This window comes from Leptodactylus fuscus, chromosome 11 (assembly GCF_031893055.1).
Source record: "Leptodactylus fuscus isolate aLepFus1 chromosome 11, aLepFus1.hap2, whole genome shotgun sequence".
NCBI lineage: Eukaryota > Metazoa > Chordata > Amphibia > Anura > Leptodactylidae > Leptodactylus > Leptodactylus fuscus.
Window position 1 is genome coordinate 44,526,628 of NC_134275.1, and position 20,733 is coordinate 44,547,360.

Genomic DNA, 20,733 nt, shown 5'->3' on the forward strand with positions numbered 1-20,733 from the left:
GTACAGGATAAGTAATGTAATATATGTAGACAGTGACTGTACCAGCAGAATAGTGAGTGCAGCTCTGGAGTATAGTACAGGATGTAACTCAGGATCAGTACAGGATAAGTAATGTAATGTATGTACACAGTGACTGTACCAGCAGAATAGTGAGCGCAGCTCTGGAGTATAATACAGGATGTAACTCAGGATCAGTACAGGATAAGTAATGTAATGTATGTACACAGTGACTGTACCAGCAGAATAGTGAGTGCAGCTCTGGAGTATAATACAGGATGTAACTCAGGATCAGTACAGGATAAGTAATGTAATGTATGTACACAGTGACTGTTCCAGCAGAATAGTGAGAAGAGCTCTGGAGTATAATGCAGGATCAGTGTAAGATTTGCATTTGTAATTCATATCAATAACACACTCTTCACTCTTGGATTATACAGAAAAATGGAATTTATTTCAACCTTTAGATCTCACTGGACATGGAAATCAGAGATATAGTGAAATATGATTCAGCTTTTGTGGTATTCGCTTTGTTTGTGCATATAATATCCCATTCAGCCAATGCTTAGTGATTTCTGCAGTACAATGTCAACCTCAGAGCCCTTGCAGGATGTCACCCAGCTTTCTCAGTCTCCTGAATGGTAAATCTGCCTAGTTACATACAAACAACCAATGGACAGGCACTATTTTTTTTGTACCCCTAAGGATCCCCTTTAAACCTTCTGCATGTTCCCTATGGAGAACATATTTTATTTTTAACTCTAAAATGTAGTCATCTAAATCTGCAGACACATATATTGAGACCACAGTTTATTGTCCGTATGACTATATCACCCAGACATCCCACAGATCAGTAACTCAGAAGAAGTTATGGTGTTGTGCCATAAAGCATAGCCATCTGAAGCTGGACTTGGTCTTCATTGCGGTATCTCATAAAATGGACTTCACTATTCTTCATTAATATCTGGACGGAACTTCATTTCAGAGAACTTCAGTGAGTACTGGATACCCTTAAAGGTGGACCAAGCGATGCCTCCCTTTTCACTGTGCTCTCCCTGTAGGTATATCCCATTCAAGGAGGAATCAAAGCAAGCCGTATGCCACCAGGCCGCGGAGTAAAACTCCGCACAGCTGACGCGCTTGCTGGAATCATTATCGTTGTCAATGGTAGAAAACTTCTTGTTTCTGTGCAGACTCAGAGAATCCCCTGTGAAGAGAAGACAAGGAAGACTTTTAGCCATGTAAGAAGTGGAGAACTTCTCGAGATCTGTTTCTGGGTATTACCTGCAGTGCCACCGGTGAACTTTCCCAAATGTAAGGTATACTTCTCCGATTCTCCATCTAATCGGAAGTCGCTGTACGTGGCGTACGTTCGATTGTTATTAAAGTCTTCTAAGTCGACCCGGAGCTGGAGGTTACCTGAGGGTTCACATGGGCAAGGAGTCAAAAAAAATTCAGCAATGACAAAGTCAGTATCCGTGTGATGTCACGTCCTTGGCCTAGGACTAAAAGAGTCAGGGTTGGAAAAATCATCAAGTGGGTGTATAGACATTATGCCAATGTGTACAGGGCAGAGTTACATCTGGGGGTGTAATGGTAATGACTTTTATGGGTCTCACTCCTTCTAAGATAATACCAGGGTGACATATACATGGTATATTGTAGTTACAACATGAAAGTATTGTCTGAGTAGTATGTAGTACTTTTATTTGGCAGTACATGAAGGTATTACTTAGACACTACATAGGGGACTATTATGGTAGTATTATATTCCATCTCTCACCTTCCAAACAATGTAGGTTATCCCACACACTGTACAGTATATTGTAATTACTATATGGCAGTATTTTGTGAGCACTATATAGAATTGATATTTAACATTACATGGCGGTATTATTTAGACATTATATAGGTGTGTTTTGGGGTGGTATTATGGCAGTGGTACCGTCAATCTCTCTTCTTTCATCAGGGCATCTCCTGGACTTCACTACCATAAATAAGATCTCCGAAGGTCTCTGGTTTAACCTCAAATATCTATCCTTCATGCTCGTATAGCCCTGGCCCTTCCTATATCTCTGAGATACACCATATACGGTATAAATACAGCCATCACAAGTGGAGCTCTACCTGTGGAGGTCAATAAATGGATGTTTTCATTTCCCAGCCAAAATTCACTCCACTGATTCCCAAATCCTTGCTTGTAGGTGTTCCAGTCGCGAAGAAAATCTACAGACCCATCCCAGCGCCTCTGGAAGACCTGCAAGACATGACATGAATGATACAGGTGTATGATATCTAGTAGTCTTTAGTGATAGCACAGACCCTCCAGAAGTCTATGACACTGATAATGGAGCCCCCTGCTTTACACTGCAGCTCTGCTTCAATGCTGTGTATAACCTGACATATGAGGACACAAGCATAGGGACAACCTAGGGGGTCACCCTTGTGTTGTATTCTCTGATAAAGTTGCCTGAAGATTCCTTTATTTTGTCATTGAGGGTCCATGATGACCCCATCTAGTCTTCTTGTATTGTTCGATACTTACAATCCATCCTCCTCCATCAGTCTCCATATCACACATGACTCTCAAAGGCTTTCCACCTGGATAGATGTAATACCAGCCTGTAAGGGTCACTCCTAGATCTTGAAGGTCTCTACAGTTCCTTGGACCTAAGACAGAACAGAAAACATCTTTATCTATGATGAATCGGTCATGTATAAGTGAGCGACATATTAGTACTGGTAGTGACTTAGTAGTAAGGCTGCAATATTAATATCTAATGCATGTAATATCTAAATGATAGATAATGAGACAGATAGATAGATAGATAGATAGATAGATAGATAGATAGATAGATAGATAATGGAACGTGCACCCACTGACCGGGTCAGTTCATTTTCTGGTACTGCTCTGTACAACTGTTTTTTGTAGATAATGAGACAGATAGATATGACATAGATAGATAGATAGATAGATAGATAGATAGATAGATAGGAGATAGATAGATAGATAGATAAGAGATAGATAAATATGATAAATAGATAGATATGAGGTAGATAGATAAATATGAGATAGATAGATAGATAGACAGACAGACAGACAGACAGACAGACAGATAGATAGATAGATAGATAGATAGATAGATAGATAGATAGATAGATAAATACTGTCTTTCACCTTCTGCAGGGTCACCTCTTTCTCCTGTGAAGACCAGACATAAAATACATGCAGTAAATATATGGTCTGCCATATATGTCAGTTACTATAGTTTACATCTCAGCATATATTCGGCTTCTTACCTTTGGCCCCCAGTGGCCCTTTCTCACCCGTTTCTCCTAATAAAACACAAGAATTTCTATTTCAGGTAAATCCAGTAGACATGAGGTTAGATGTTTCTCTATCTGGTAGACATTACCTTGTTTCCCGGGCAGCCCTTTTTCTCCAGGACTTCCACTTTCACCTATGGCTCCTAAAGAAGAATGATCGGTGAAATGAATTGCTTTCGATATTGGTTATAGTGAGAACATGGTAAAGTGGAGAGTACTGATGGAGGCCACCATATCACCCCTCTGTAATGTGCACCTTCAGTGGTCTGAATTGGCCACCAACCCCCAAATACCCCACAATTTCATATTCTGAGCCTTGCACACTCAAACATGTGACCTGCAATGGCTGAACCATGTACATGGCCCAACTCCCTTGACAAGTGGTAGGGGGTTATAATTCCAGTTTCACTTACCCTTTTCACCATAGATGCCAGAAAATCCTTGACTCCCAGGATCTCCTGTGATAAATAAATGGACAAGATAATTTGAGACAAACCCAAAACCGCAGGGCTGCAAGGCAACATCATGCCAATCATGGTGCCACCATATCTTGTCTGCCAAGTCAACTTCTAAAAGATAAAGATGATGAGCGTGAAGCTTCTTTGAGAAGACCACCAATTCCCTGATGTCCTTCTCATATTGGCACTCTTGTTTCAGATGGTTATCCCATTTTCAGGTCATTTCTGGGTGGTGGTCACCTCATATTTGCACATACCCATATGTACTTGCCTTATGTATATATGATATGATTTAGTTCCGCATCTGAAAAAAACTTACCCATTGGTCCATGTAGTCCTTGTACTCCCTCTGGTCCTGCTACCCCATTTATGCCTGGACATCCTTTCAGAAGGTCCACACTATTTTTCCATCTGTCTGCAAGGACTGTTACATCTAGACCAAACAAAAAGATGAAGACCTATGAGAAGTATCTAAACATCGGCATGACAACTGTTGTTTTTGAAATAACATAAAGAGAGGTTGTCATAGCTCCACCCCTTTCATCATCCTATATTAATAGAAAAGTCTTATTGATGACCTTACCTGAACACATGTTGTCACAGTAGACATCAGCGGCGTACCCCAGCAGAGAATAGAGCGTGATCCAGACAAAGGTCCTCATAGCTGCTGCTGCTGCCCCCTTACAGTCCATCTACTGAGCTGTGTTCTGTTTCTCCGCACTACTCACAGCTGAGTCAGGATGTCATTGAGAGGTTGTCCATCTCTGTAAAATATTTGCTATGTAATAGCGCCCAATGAACCAGAAGGTCACATAACACACCAGGTAACGGCATCTCCAAAACAAATATTTCCCTATTTACAGATATGTCCACACTTGACTTATCTAGAATTTTGCGTAAAGAGTCCATTTCCCATGAAACCAGTTCAATAGAATATTGCGACATGCTAGCCAAACCCTTGACAGCCTGCAATCAACAACACAACCACTGGGCGGACACATATCATGGCAGATCAAGTTGTGAAAGAGTATCGCAAAATCATGTCGTGAAATAAGTGTTGGCCACATTCCAGCTGTGTAACGTGCACAACCCTCAATCTGTACAGGGGTCCATCTATCCAGAGGAACTGCATTCTTTAAAAATGAAGAGTGTGGGACTCTCTGTAGATACTATGACTAAGAAAGCTATGCTTTCGAAACGCGTCAGTCAGACCTAGTGCTAGTTTTTAATTTTTTGTTCTATACCATCTATGTCTGTGGGATGCCTTTTAATGTGGCCATGTGCCATTTAATAAAGTGAAAGATACATTTTCAAGACACGTTGGACCTTCAATTTTTTATTACGTTCACTCTTATTATGGTAAGGACTCATGGATAGAGATGAGTGAGTATATTCCATCGATAGTTATTGGTGTAAAAAAAAGTGCCAGGGAAGGTGGGAGGGGAATCGAATTTATCCTGTGTGGTATTCGACCGAGTACACCAATAACTATGCAGGGGAGGTATTCGATCGAATACTAATATTCGATTGAATACTATTCGCTCATCTCTACTCATGGATGCTTAGAATGTTACGATAATGGTTACAGTGGTGGATCCTCTAAGGTACAACTTGAATAACCGTACTACACCAGGTTTCTACAGTCTAAAAGATCATCTGTTCTTCACCGTATAACCTCACAAGATGCTATTGCCTTTCCTGCAGTCAATCTACAGGTTGATCTGACCCTTGGTACTCTCACAATGACAGACCGATGTAGCAAAGGCAGAAGCATAGTCCACAGCCAGACGGGTCAGCAACTAGTAGACAGCAGGAGGACAGCAGGAGAAGCAAAGTCCACAGCAAGCCAAATTCAGAACTGAAAAACTACATGTACCAGGGGCAGTCCACAGGAAATTTCAAGAGAAAAGTCAGAGACAGATCCAGGGTCAGTGATTAAAGGGGAACTCTACAGACAAAGGCCCGATGATGTCATATTTGGATCCCTTGGCAACTATGGAGGAATCCTAGAGCAGGTTACCTAATGACCATAATCTTCAGTGGGACTTCCAGGCAACCAACCCATATAACCTCCTGCCAAGAAAACCTTTTATAAAACTATTTGATGATCAGGGTTGTAGTGTATTTGACTTTCCCAGATAATATCATACTTGGCTTATATACACGAGCACAGAAGGACCAAATTGGTATAGACTTTTGAGAACATGTACATAAAGGATTCATGGTTGAGGAATTCTTTTCTTTACGAGAGATGGAATGACAGATATTTGTCATATGGCGGACGTGTATGTAACACATGTCACATGCAATCTAACATTAATAGTTTGCATAGTATTAAATTATTAACTTATAAATATTTGCAATACAAATATGTGCTCGTTCGGGCTCGACGGAAAGCTGCAGGACTCTTTCATACCCATTCATTTGAGCGGCGGTGAGCGTTTTATGCTCTCTGCGGCGAAACCGTTTTTTTTTAAACGGACACAGTCGGACATGCAGTACTCTATGTCCGGTTTAAAAAAAATGTTTTCGCCACGGAGAGCATAAAACGCTCACCGATGCTCATGGCCGGACTCGGCCTGACAGGTGACGGAGACCAGACGCTGCTGTGAACCCCGCGTATGTCTGACAGGACCCTTCCAAATGAATTGAAGACTCTTCCGCAATATTTTCAACTTTCCACACAACAATTGTTCTACTTTTGGATCCATTACAATGTGTGGTACAGTGTGGAAAAATAATAACCAGTTATACTCACCTTCCATCATCTGTTGTGGGCAGCCTTACAGCGTCCGATGTTTCCTCTGGGTCCTCTTCTGGCCTTCTGGATGATGTCATACATTCCGGGGTAACCACTGAGGCCTGTGATTGGGTCACATGGGGTGTGCTAACTTCACTCTTTAGGCTAACAGAGGATCTAGAGTCATGTTGGCGAACCTATAGCACTCGCACTGTCACTTTAAACATTCATTAACGTGGAATCTGGTACAGGAAATTTATATGATAATTTATTGGATTTTGGGTTGCAGTTTGGGCATTTATTCTCTAAAAAGTCCACCATCACTGGTCTAGAGGATGCACCAGAAACCACAAGTATGCCGGGGTTATATTATATTCTGGTGTCTGAAGAAGCCCTAGAATATAACAATTTCCCATTCAGTTCATTGGTGATGAATTTGAAAGTTTTGATCGAAATCTTGCGCATGCATAGTAGTGCACGCTCCAGCGCCATTTTTGTGTAGAGAACTGCTCAGTTCCCCTGAGAACTACGCGAGCGTGCTGTGCATGCGCAGTACAGTCACGATGTTCTCTACAGGAAAATGGCACTGGAGCGTACACAGTAGCGTGAGATTTCGATCAAAACCGCTGGGCTAGAGGCGGTGAATTGCAAGGAGGAGGAAGTCAAAGAAGAGAGGAGGGTGTGAACAAGCTATGACGCGGGGGGTGCACGGACGCCCCTAACATGCATGGTAGGAATAATTTACAAATACATTTTAATGTTAATTCAGAAAAAAGGGGGGGTTGGAAAAAGATTAGCAGCACCTGAATAGCCTTTTTAAAGGTTATTCAGGCTTATGTTTATCTAAAAAATGGAAAATCTAATGATAGAGCCCCTTTAATAAATCCCTCCATATACAGTACAGACCAACAGTTTGGACACACCTTCTCATTCAAAGAGTTTTCTGTATTTTCATGACACTGAAGGCCAGCATGGCTACCACAGCATCTTGCAGCGGCATGCTATTCCATCCAGTTTGTGTTTAGTTGGGCCATCATTTATTTTTCAACAGGACAATGACCCCAAACACACCTCCAGGCTGTGTAAGGGCTATCTGACCAAGAAGGAGAGTGATGGGGTGCTACGCCAGATGACCTCCACAGTCACCAGATCTGAACCCAATCGAGATGGTTTGGGGTGAGCTGGACCGCAGAGTGAAGGAAAAAGGGCCAACAAGTGCTAAGCATCTCTGGGAATTCCTTCAAGACTGTTAGAAGACCATGTCAGGTGACTACCTCTTGAAGCTCATCAAGAGAATGTCAAGAGTGTGCAAAGCAGGAATCAAAGCAAAAGGTGGCTACTTTGAATTAGGAACCTAGACTATAAGACATGTTTTCAGTTGTTTCACACTTTTTTGTTAAGTATATAATTCCACATGTGTCAATTTATAGTTTTGATGCCTTCAGTGTGAATCTACAATTTTCATAGTCATGAAAATACAGAAAACTCTTTGAATCATAAGGTGTGTCCAAACTTTTGGTCTGTACTGTACCTTTAGCAGTTATTGGAGTGATTTCTGGGCGTCTCTGGCAGCTGCTGCATTCTGTCCCTTTGTTTACATGCTGTTACCTTCCTGCTGTGCAACTTCCTATGTAGCTGCTGCACTAACTCCCTCTCACTCAGCCTCCCTCCTCCTCTCTCACTCTGTTACAAAACCAACCCACTCACTGACTAGCGATCCTGCTCATTACTAGCCCCTCCCACTCTCCCCGTCTTCTAGATAAGCTATTCCGCCCACTGTTAGACGACAGGAAGAGGGGAGGACGTGTTCCCTGGACACAGGAAGGCTTGGTAAGTAGTGCAAGGGATATGGGTAATTATACATTTTTTAATTGATGTAAATTAGAAGTTAGTTGGGGGGAGGCAGTTTAGTTTAGGTATTAATTATCAGTTTATCTTGGACAACCCTTTTAAGGAATCCCCCTCTGTAGTTCACCCTCCATACAGGGGAAGGAGACATTTCTCAGATAATAACACAATAATAAGTAGAAGGTTCGATAATACACCTGTCAGCCTCTTAAGTTAAGTGCAGATTATCCGATGATATTTTTCTCGCTTCATTTCCTATTCAGAATGTCTTGATCTAAGATCTTGGTGGTTGCTATTGTGAAATCTTTCCCTTGGCAGCAGATATTTGGTTTGATGGACACTAAGATGTAGATGTTCTCCTTCAATTGCCAAGAGATGGCTTTATTTTTGGAGGGTAACCATATAGAATTACTATATAAGATGTTACTCAAATAAGATGGTATCAGTGTATAAATAAGGAAATTTACTCTGCTATTTACAGACCAGATTCGGGGCCAGGTAGAGATCTCACAGCTTGAGCTGAGATGGTCTCCTTAATTCTCACAATCTTTTTCCTGGTCATAAGTTTTAGTAATGCAGAAGCACATGTCCAGGTAGGTCAAGAGACCAGAAAATTTATGTCACACTTCATACACTTTAAATTGACCATTGCTACTTAAAGGAATTATTAAAGCAACAGATAGTGGAAAATAAAACCCCAAGAGAAATTGAAATGGAGTCATCCTATAAGTATAAACCTTCAATATAATGATCGGAGGGCTAGAAGAGTTGAGGGAACATAGGCTTTGTGCCTACTTGGTGGCATCCTTGACATTACGTGCGCCGGGGCTCGCGTTCTTATGTGTCCTTTAGCCCACTAGGATAGACACCAGCAGAAGATATCAGGGCTTGGGGACAGTGGGCAGGAGATAGAAGTTTCTCCTACCTGCTGTCATGATGCAAGTGCCGAGAGGCAGGGGCTCGGACAGCATAGGTACGGTAGTGAAGCCAGCTGTTGCTATTGTTAAAAGATGGACTGTGGAGGAGACAGGTCCTCTGCAAAACGCTGGGTGCTGCCACATCCATCTTCAGCCAGCACTCCTCGGAAGAGCTGGTGGTGGTCTTCTTCCCTCTTCTATGGCTGGACTACATCTCACTAGTACAGAAAGTAACTCACTGGCTACATCTTGGTGACCCTCAGCAACTTCTAAGCTCCTCCCACCTTCTAGAAAACTGAAGCAGAAGCCTGTTCTGCTTAGGGTGCATTCACACGGAGGAACATGGTGCTGAATTTGGTGTGGTCTCCGCTTCAGATTCAGCGCTGAAAAAAAAAGCCTCCCATTGACTTCAATGAGTTCTTTTTTTCTGCTAGGGGGAAGAGTGATGGCAGGCTTTTTTTCAGCGCTGAATCTGACGTGGATTCCACACCAAATTCAGCACCATTTTCCTCCATATGAATGCACCATTACATGCGAGGGGTGTTTAGTAACTTATCTAACTGGATATCAAAACAATATTTTCTGAGGAAATTGTACTTTCTACTTTTCAATATGATCCCCCTCAACTTCCGGACATTTATTCCACCTGATCTCCAGTGATCAGATGCCCTCAGAATAGTAGGATACTTCTCTCTGCTGTTTTCTCCTCTTTGACTCTTTATCATCAGGAAATCATTGCCCAGAAATTTCTGCTGGTTAAGAAAGAGAAAGTAATGACTGGAGCCGGGTCTAGACACCTCAGGCCATTTCAAGTATTTGAGATACTGCTGCAGCACCCTTAAGCGCACAAGAGAAAGGGGGCCCTAGACAAAAGTTTGCACTGGGGCCCACAGGACTTTAGTTAAGCAACTGGGAAGAACTTTTGCTTGGTGATTTAATTTCACATCCAATTCACTGGTTACGAACCCCTAAATTTTTGGGTTTGGGTCAAACCCGGAGCTTTTCAAAAATTTGGCTACAATCTAGTTCTATCCAAACTGATTTGCTCATCTCAGAGTAATCACTAAGTCATGTTGTTTTGAAAAGTTGGCTATCTGGGGGTTTACATATCTGAACATCTCTGAAAAAGGAAGGTTAAAAATCTTTTTTTTTTTTTTTTTTTAATAAAGGTCTTTTAGTGCTACTAGTTAATAAATTCCCCCATATACCTTTAGCAGTTATTGGAGTGATTTCTGGGTGTTTTTGGCAGCTGCTGCATTCTCTCTTTGTTTACTTGGTGTAACTTCCTGCTGTGCAACTTCCTGTGTAGCTGCTGCACTCCCTTTCACTCATCCCCGCTCCTCCTGTCTCACTCCGTTACAAAACCCTCCCACTCACTGACTAGCAATCCAGCTTGTTGCTAGCCCCTCTCACTCTCTCCTTGTCTTGGGCTAAGCTATTCGGCCCACTGTTAGAAGACAGGAGGAGGGGTAGGAGCTGTTCCCTAGACACAGGAAGGCTTGGTAAGTATCGATGAGGATGGGGAGGGGAAAGAGTGATGGTGACGTTTCGTTTCAGAAGCGGTGATATGGAACGTCACCAGATTATCAGAAAGTGTCTTTGTAGCGGTTGCATGGGATATGGGTAATTATACATTTTTATAAATTCATGTAAATTAGAAGTTAGTTGGGGGGAGGGAGTTTAGTTTAGGGGTTAATTATCAGTTTATCCTGGACAACCCCTTTAAGGAATCCCCCTCTGTAGTTCACCCTCCATACAGGGGAAGGAGACATTTCTCAGATAATAACACAATAATAAGTAGAAGGTTTGATGATACATCTGTCAGTCTCTGAGGTTAAGTGCAGATTATCTGATGATATTTTTCTCGCTTCATTTCCTATTCAGAATGTCTTGATCTAGATCCTGGTGGCTGCTGTTGTGAAATCCTTCCCTTGGCAGCAGATATTTGGTTTGATGGACACTAAGATGTAGACGTTCTTCAATTGCCAGGAGATGGCTTTATTTTTGGAGCGTAACCACATAAAATTACTATATAAGATGTCATTCAAATAAGCAAGCCTGATGAAATGCTTACTGCATGAAACGATCGTCGCTTGCAGGGCCGGCTCCAGGTTTTTATGGGCCCTTGGGCGACAGAGCCTCAGTGGGCCCCCTTGTAAAGGAGGCGGGGGAGTCGAGACACTGTGCGTCGCAGATGAAGCAAGTGACGTCATGCAGGAGTGTGGCGTCACCAATGCCATACCTCCCAATTTTTAAAGAGAAGACAGAGGAGCAAAATGTGCGGCGCGCTTTGCGCGCCGCAGCAAATTTGGCTCCACCCACTTTTGTTGATTCCACCCATTCTCATTCATTTATCATGTGCTCCCACACAGTACAATCCTCCTACAGTCACCCGTAAATTATATGCCCCCCCTCCATCTCTCCCCCAGTTTCATATACACCCTTCCTTTGCCCCCAGTTTCATGTCCCCCCCTCCATCTCTGTCCCCAGTTTCATCACGTTCCCCCCCTTCATCTGCCCACAGTTTCATGTCCCCCGTCTCTGCCCCAGTGTCATGCTGTTCCACCCCCCCATCTGCCCCAGTGTCATGCTGTTCCCCCCTCCCCTTCATTTGCCCCCCAGTTTCATTGGGCCCCCTCCATCTCTGTCCCCAGTTTCATGCCGTTCTCTCCCCACCACCTTCATCTTCCCCAGTGTCATGCCGTTCCCCCCCTCCCCTTCATTTGCCCCCCAGTTTCATGGGCCCCCTTCATTATGTTCCACCTTTATATTTAATACAAAACAAACACTTATACTCACCTTCCATCACTCACCTTCCATCGATCCCCCGACGCTCCTCTCTCCAGTCACATACGCGATGCAGGAGCTGTGAGTTCAGCTCCTGCTTAGCTGCGGCCCGGCTTGCGTGTGTATGCGTGATGACGTCATCGCGCCTACACACGCAAGCCGGGCCGGAGCTTTAAAGTAGGAGCTGATCTCACAGCTCCTGCATCGCGTATGTATTCCAGTTCATCGGCGGATGGACGCCGATGAGCTGAAATCTTGACAGGCAAGTTCCGGGGGGCCCCCAGAGGTTCTGTGGGCCCCGGCACTTGCCCGACTATGCCGTGCGCTGACGCCGGCCCTGGTCGCTTGATCTGTTTGTTATACCATCTACTCTATCCTTATGCACTGGATGTTTTTAAAAAGATTAAATAAAGCCTTCTGCTTTTAAAGAACCCGTTGTTTGGTGAGTGCCCTGGGCATTTTTTCTATCTTTTGTTACTCAAATAAGATGGTATCAGTGTATAAATAAGGAAATTTACTCTGCTATTTACAGACCAGATTCGGGACCCCTGAGAGGCTGGCTGCCTTTGATGCAGTGCTCCAAGCTGGGAGCAAACTTTTTCTTTCCTTTTTCACTCTTTTTCTCTATATCTTCAAGAATCCGGTAACCAAGCAATCTAGCACTATGAATTTAGCAACTATAAATCGAATGGAAGACCCTGTGGAGTTTTTTGTTCCTTTTGTTTTCATTGTAAAGCATGGACTCAAGACCTGGTTCAGCTGGTTTCCACATGTGCCTGTTACCATCCCCCCAGCTAGGACAGCATGGCTCAACATGCGGCATGGAAGAGAAACCTACATGGAAATGCGGACTTCTTCGTTCAAGGAGATGATTTCTGGCGTCAATTGCTGATGTGTGAAGATGCTACAGCTGACTGGTATTTCTTTCTATTACTGTGGACACGTGGGACACTGTTACAACCATCGGTTAGTATGGCCACGCTCCTGAAAACCCCACAAACACTGCTATCATTATACTCGGGGGTCTTTTCAGACCTCCAAGTATAATGATTGTAGTGCTAGGAGAGTTGAGGGAACATAAAAAACACTGTTATACTTACCTCTCCTGGGCTCCAGAAGGCTTCGGGTCTACCTGGTAGCATTCCAGACATCACATGGGCCGGGGCTTGCATTCTTATGTGTCCTTTAGCCCATTAGGATAGACACCAGCAGAAGGTATCAGGGCTTGGGGACAGCAGGCAGGAGATAAAAGTTTCTATCTAGCCCATGTTATGGGATGCAGGAGGGAAAGCGCAGGTAACCATGAGCCAATAAGCAAATATGGCCCGTTACCTGCTGGGGTTACACATAGAGACACCTATGGATGATAGAGTGAGTTGGTTTTGTAGAAATTTGATATCCACATAGGAGAAAAATCCTTATTGCTCTCAGACACATGACTCAACCCAAACACAAGGGAGGTTTTAGAATACCCAACATCAAACAATATCATTTAGCCACTATTCTATATCAAATTACATCATAGTGGCAAAGTCCAAGCAATAACAGATGGATTGACATAGAAAAAGCAGTTTTAAACACTGAAAACTTTCCAACACAGACACTATACCTGCCATTAAACATTTGCCTATAAGTAAATGACCAATTGAAATCTTTAAAAGACATTGGCATCTTCTACTCAGTATTCACCCCATCTATCCAAAGAATCCCAATCTCAAATCTTAAAATGGCACTGTGACTTAAAAAAATTTTGGTGAAAAAATTTGGCTAAAATCCTAAAAAATAGTTCTGAAAGCAACTTCTTGTGTAAATCACTATGAACTGTACTATAAGGTCTTATACAAATTATATTTCACTCCCTATGTCCTGTCAAAAATATACCCAACCCCTTCACTATACTGCTGGAGAAACTGTGGTCACATAGGCACCATTCTACATATCTTCTGGGATTAGCCGCTAATAAAGCCATTATGAAACTCAATAAACTCTCTAATGTCAACCCTACATATAGTGATGACGCTCATTACTCCTAAACTGGGCATATTAGGTTTAGTATTAGAAAGAATTCATCCATCCTACAGAACTGTCTTCTGCCATATAACACTATCAGGCCTTATATGTGCTAGGAAATAAACCCTGGTTCCCAAAATCTTGGTTATCAACGAGAAAATCCACTTTGAATATATGGTCGCATCGCAGCCAACATAGCCACCAAAAGATTCTAGAAGACTGGCAATGCTGGAAAAACTCCAAATATGCTTCTACTCTCAATTCGTGGGGTATGGAGCTGTACAAAGCCTCCACATCCAAGCTAGCCACTTATTGCCAGGGGGTAGGACAAGGTCTTCTAATTGCCTTAGGAAGTTCATGGTGTCCCGGACATAGGAAGGTAACGCCAGCACGAATGGCCTAAGTATGACATCCACATACGTGCTGATATTTTGGGTCACACTTCCCATGCCCGAGACTATTGGACGCCCCTTCAGTGGGTCCACCCCCTTATGCATTTTCGGCAATCCATAAAAGTTGGCCACTTGTGGCTTAGTTGGTGCCTTAAATTGATGTTCGCTCTTGGTGATTAGACCGGCTTCTAAAGCCTGAGAGAGAATCACACCCAGCTCCCTGACAAAGATATCAGTAGGATCTTGATCTATAATCCTGTAAAAGTCATCGTGATTTAGAATATCTTCACACATGTCAAATATGGGGGGAGATTTTGTACTCTTAAGGCGAAGGTTTGTATATGCCTTGGGGACTTCCTCCCCTTGTCCCTCCCCATATAGATCCTCCAATACCTCAAGCCCCAGTAGATCCTCAATTTCAACATCCCATTCATCACATTTTCTTTTTTTTAAAAAAACTTGTGACTTGTGTCTTATCCCAGCATCAGATTGGATGTCCTTCCAAGATGTTACAATAGCTCCCTTAGTTGAAAAATCCAGATTTTTACTTATGCCAGTTTGGTTCTCCCTCTCAACAGATATTTCGTAATGGGGGATCCCTGACCTAAAAAAATCAGATCCCTCTGTATTTGGAGTACTGTCAGATTTCTAAGATGTCCTATTACTACTCTGATTTCGACGTTGTCCTCCAGTACCTCTACCCTAACCTTTTCCTCTGTTGTTTCTATTTCCTGGTCTTCTGGGTCTCTCATTGTCTGAAGTTTCATACTCAGATGAGGATATTTCTTTTCTCTCTTTCTCAATAGTCAGATGTTCATATGCCTTATTATCCCTGAAATCTGCAAGGTCTCGCTGAAAATGGTAATTATTTCTGGTTTTAATTAAAGCAGTGATTTGTTCAATGTTATTTTGAAGAGTTCTCTCCTTTTTCTCAAAGTCAGGTTCCTTCGAGAATCTTTTTGCTGCCTCAATTAACTCATCTAGTTCAGCAGAAGATTTTTCTAAGTTGTTTTGTTGCTCCTCAACCAGAAGTCTCATAAGACATAAAGAACTCTCAGTTAGCTCCTTCTCCCATTTCTTCATAAGGGGGCTAGACCTCAGTCTTTTATTTGGTAAGACATTACTTCTAAGTAATATAATTGCGATAAGCCTTAGTAAGTTCGTTTATAGGGATAGTTCGTTTTCCGAAAAACTGAATTGGTCTCGTCTAACAATGCTTCTGCATTAATTCTATTATATAGAAAGCCTGCCATAGTAGGTATTTGGTTCCAATCTATACAACGAATCAATCCAGGGGAACCTCACTTATTCCAACACTAAAAATTACTAAAAACATTCATTTATTGATATGCATTAAAATAAAATTATTTTAATGCATATCAATAAATGAATGTTTTTAGTAATTTTTGCCATATATTGGTATTGGATTTAGCACATATATGATATATATAAAAAATAGCATGTGTGCTAATGTACCATCTAGGAGGGGCTGTGTTTGCAGCAGAATGTACTCGGTGTTATCCATATACTTCCTGTGATGCACTCACTTTTATGGGGGCTATTATCCCATTCTGTTACAATGACAAGAAGCAGAATAGAACCTCCTCTTTATTCACTGAAAATGGAAAGAAGCCTCAGATGCCTCTTTGGGAGAGCCTCGGCCTACACTCGGTCATGTGCATTAGGCCTTACTGCCACTAACTAACCTGAAGAGCTGGTGGTGGTCTTTCATAAGCTTCTTCCCTCTTCTATGTCTGACTAACACAAGAAGTAACTCACTGGCTAAATCTTGGTGACCCCTAGCAACCTCTAAGCTTCTCCCACCTTCTAGAGACCTGAAGCACACATCCCAACCGTCCCGGATTCTGGGTTGTGTCCCGGTCGGCAGGAGGTAGGTCCCGGTTTCAACTCATCTGCATCTGGAAGACGGAGATGAGTTGAATACACTGGTCAATGAAGCAGGAACTGTTAGCAGACAGCTCCTGCTTCACCGCTGAGTTCCGGCCACTGTAGCTGTATGCATGATGTTATGATGTCACTCACATCGCGCCTACAGCTCTGTAACTGAGACTGCAGACAGAGTGGCAGGGGAACGAGGAAAAATGAGTATCAGTGTTTTTTATCTTAATCTTTAAGGACAAATTGAGGGGGAACATGAAACTAGGGGCAGATGAAAGGGGGGAAGCAGATTGAGGAGGACATTAAACTGGTGGCAGATTAAGGGGCAACATGAAACTGGTGGAAGAAATGGAAGGTGTATATGAAACTGAGGGCAGAGATGGAGGGGGGATATTAAACTCGAGGTAAATGAAGGCAGCACTTAAACTGGGGGGGATATTAAGGGGACATTAAACTGGGGACACCTGGAGGGGGACAATAAATAATGGGGGTCACTGGAAGACATTAATCCTTCGGAGTAGCTGGAGGGGGACTTGTCCGCCTCTAGTTGTCCCCAGTTTAATGTCTCCCTCCAGCTACCCCTATGGTTTAGTGTCCCCCTTCCAGCTGCCCGTTTAATGCCCCCCCTCTAGATGCCCCCAGTTTAATGTCCTGCTCCAGCTGCCATTAATTTATTGTCCACCTCCAACTACCCCCACTGTTTAATGTCCCCCTCTAGTTTCCCCCAGTTTAAACTGGGCACCAGGTGAAGGACTTAAAGGGATCCTATCATTAAAATGTTGTTTTTTTTCAGAATAGAAGACTTGTCTTTGCTGATATCACCTCTTTGGCTCATTATCATCAGGAAATTGTTGCTCAAAAACTTCTTCAGGTTATGAAAGAGAAAGTAATGTCTGGAGCCAGGTCTGGACACTTTAGGTCATTTCAAGTATCTGAGATATCATTGCAGAACCCATAACCCAGGCAAAAGTTTGCAGACCTTAGTTATGCCATTGTGTGAAAATTTCCCTCAGTAATTTAATTTCACATCCAGTTCACGGGATACCCTACATTTTTGGGTTTGATTCGAACCTGGACCTTTTGGAAAATTTGGGTTAAATCTAGCACCATCCAAACTGATTTGCTCATCTCCACTGATAACAAAGTATCACTAAGCCATATTGTTTTGAAAAGTTGGCCATCCAGGATTTGCATATCTGAACATGTCCAAATTAAAAGAAGGTTAAGGAATCCACCTCTGTATTTCACCCTCCATATAGGGGAAGGAGACATTTCTCAGATAATAACACAATAAGAAGTAGAAGGTTTGGATGATACAAGTGCCAGCCTCTAAGGTTAAGTGCAGATTATCTGATAATATTTTTTTATCGCTTCAATTCCAATTTAGGATGTCTTGATCTAAGATCCTGGTGGCTGCAATTGTGATATCTTTCCCTTGGCAGGTGATATTTGGCTTGATAGACACTAAGATGTAGACGTTCTCCTTCAATGCAAGGAGATGGCTTGATTTTTGAAGGGTAACCATATAGAATTACTCTATAAGATGATATCAGCACATAAATACAGAGCTTGTCCTATGACAGATCAGATCCAGGGCTAGATAGAGATCTCCAGCCTGAAGCTAAGATGGTGTCCTCACTATTCACGGTCCTTTTCCTGGTCATTACTTTTAGTGATGCTCAAGAAACATGTTCAGGTAGGTCATTGTTCTGGGGGTCAAGAGACCAAAAAATCCCCTCTGTGTGAGTTATTATTGAGTGTCTATGAAAACAGAGATTTTTAAGATATTTCAATTCATGGAAAATGTATGATGTAACATATATTTTACAGAATGTTTTTGTTATATATTGCACCACACATCACTATATACACAGGGTCGGACTGGCCCGCCGGAGCACCGGGGGATTCCCCGGTGGGCCCCCGAGCCTGACTATTAATTTTATCTAAATGCACTTGTCAGGGGCCCGATCGGAATCTTCAGGGGCCCGATCGGGATCCTGACCGTGCCAAAATGGGCCCCTGTACCAATCGCTGGGAGTGTGTGTCTCTGCTCCCTGCACTGCACACTGCCGTCACTAGCAGGAGCTGTGCTGCCCCTCCCCCACACAGATCGTAGTGTGCAGGGGGACGTCTGCCGGCTGCTGTAAACAGAGCTTTCACCACAGCCAGACAGGACAGACAGGACACAGCCAAATGTAAGTACATTTTTTGGGTAAAATATGTATATTTAATGTGTGTATATTTGTGTAAAGTGTCTGATATACTGTGTGAGTCCTGTATATTTGTAGATAGGTGTGTGTGTATGTATATGAATGTATGTGTGTAAATGTATGTTATATGTATTAGGCCTGGTTCACATCTTCCCTTTTCGGGAAGTCCACTGTGGGGAATAATACAGTATGCAGGGGCCACTATGGGGCATAATACTGTGTGCAGGGGCCACTATGGGGCATAATACTGTGTGCAGGGACCACTATGGGGCATAATACTGTGTGCAGGGGCCACTATGGGGCATAATACTGTGTGCAGGGGCCACTATGGGACATAATACTGTGTGCAGGGGCCATTAAGGGGCATAATACTGTGTGCAGGGGCCATTAAGGGGCATAATACTGTGTGCAGGGGCCACTATGGGACATAATACTGTGTGCAGGGGCCATTAAGGGGCATAATACTGTGTGCAGGGGCCACTATGGAGCATAATACTGTGTGCAGGGGCCACTATGGGGAATAATACTGTGTGCAGGGGCCACTATGGAGCATAATACTGTGTGCAGGGGCCACTATGGGGGATAATACTGTGTGCAGGGGCCACTATGGGGGATAATACTGTGTGCAGGGGCCACTATGGGGAATAATACTGTGTGCAGGGGCCACTATGGGGAATACTACTGTGTGCAGGGGCCACTATGGGGAATACTACTGTGTGCAGGGGCCACTGTGGGGTATAATACTGTGTGCAGGGGTCACTATGGGGCATAATACTGTGTGCAGGGGCCACTATGGGGCATAATACTGTGTGCAGGGGCCACTATGGGGTATAATACTGTGTGCAGGGGCCACTATGGGGCATAATACTGTGTGCAGGGGCCACTATGGGGCATAATACTGTGTGCAGGGGCCACTATGGGACATAATACTGTGTGCAGGGGCCACTATGGGGTATAATACTGTGTGCAGGGGCCACTATGGGGCATAATACTGTGTGCAGGGGCCACTATGGGGCATAATACTGTGTGCACGGGCCACTATGGGGCATAATACTGTGTACAGAGGCCACTATGGGGCATAATACTGTGTGCAGGGGCCACTATGGGGGATAATACTGTGTGCAGGGGCCACTAAGGATTAGGCCCTACTGAGCAAAACACAGTTAACGCTGGGTTCACACCAGCGTCTGGTCTCCATTCTGAGGTTTCCATCTTCTGCATGTAGAAGACGGAAACCTATCGGTTCGAGTCCGGCCGTGAGTGCCGGTGAGTGTTTTATGTTCTCTGCAGCAAAACCGTTTTTTTTTTTTAAACCAGACACAAAGTCCTGCATGTCCAACTCTGTGTCTGGTTAAAAAAAAAAATGTTTCGCCGCGGTGAGCACAAAACGCTCACAGGAGCTTACGGACGCACACTTTTCAAACCCATTCATTTGAATGGGTTTGAAAAATGCCTGCAGGGCAGAGACCCCAGGCGCAGATGTGAACGAGCCCTTAAAAACACTTTCTATTTTTTTAAGCACACTGCAGATCGGAGTGTGCAGGGGGAAGTCTGCCTGTCCCAGTGTCTCCCAGTGCGGTCCAGTCCGGCATGTAACTACCAGCAGAACTGCAGGACCGGAGCACTGGGAACAGATGAGTGCGGGGTTTTTTTTATGTGTACTTTGTTTTTCACCTCCCAGGACTAATTATAAACAAAAATAAATAAATTATGCTGGACAACCTCTTTAAAGTGTGGGGCATTTGGGGGGAAAATTAAAGGGGTTGTCCAGGCATAATTTTCTATGGTTTATCGTCAGAATAGGCTATAAATGCCTGATCTGTAGGGGGCCCACACCCAGGCCTCAGACCGATCAGCTGTATGGAGCCACTTCTGGTACCAGTCCTGTACACAATACGGGGCCAGGAGCAGAAAGCTCTGTCCACTGTATATCAGCCGTCACCTTCTCTGCATCTCGGCACTTATTGAAGTCAGTGGGAGCTGAGCTGCAGTGAATCTGCCACACAACTATACAGTGGATGAAGCTTTCTGCTCCCAGTCCTGTGTCGTGTACAAAACGAGCGCGGAAACGGAAACCTCTGTGGAGATTCTGCAAAAAGCGCTGCAGGAAAAACTGATGTGTTGGCGCCGGGGGTTTTCCCGCAGCGT

The 20,733-nt window shown here is 43.4% G+C and overlaps 1 protein-coding gene across 1 annotated transcript; it reads right to left on the bottom strand.

Annotated features, from left to right (window-relative positions):
- Positions 1 to 944: 944 nt before the first annotated feature.
- LOC142184351 (ficolin-1-B-like) lies at positions 945 to 4,444 on the bottom strand. Its single transcript, XM_075259159.1, has 10 exons — positions 4,366 to 4,444; positions 4,102 to 4,215; positions 3,738 to 3,782; positions 3,414 to 3,467; positions 3,298 to 3,333; positions 3,176 to 3,199; positions 2,543 to 2,667; positions 2,125 to 2,254; positions 1,282 to 1,416; positions 945 to 1,204 (listed from the first exon to the last, which is right to left on the bottom strand). Exons 1-10 carry the CDS (start codon positions 4,442 to 4,444, stop codon positions 945 to 947), a joined length of 1,002 nt encoding a protein of 333 aa, XP_075115260.1.
- Positions 4,445 to 20,733: the final 16,289 nt, after the last annotated feature.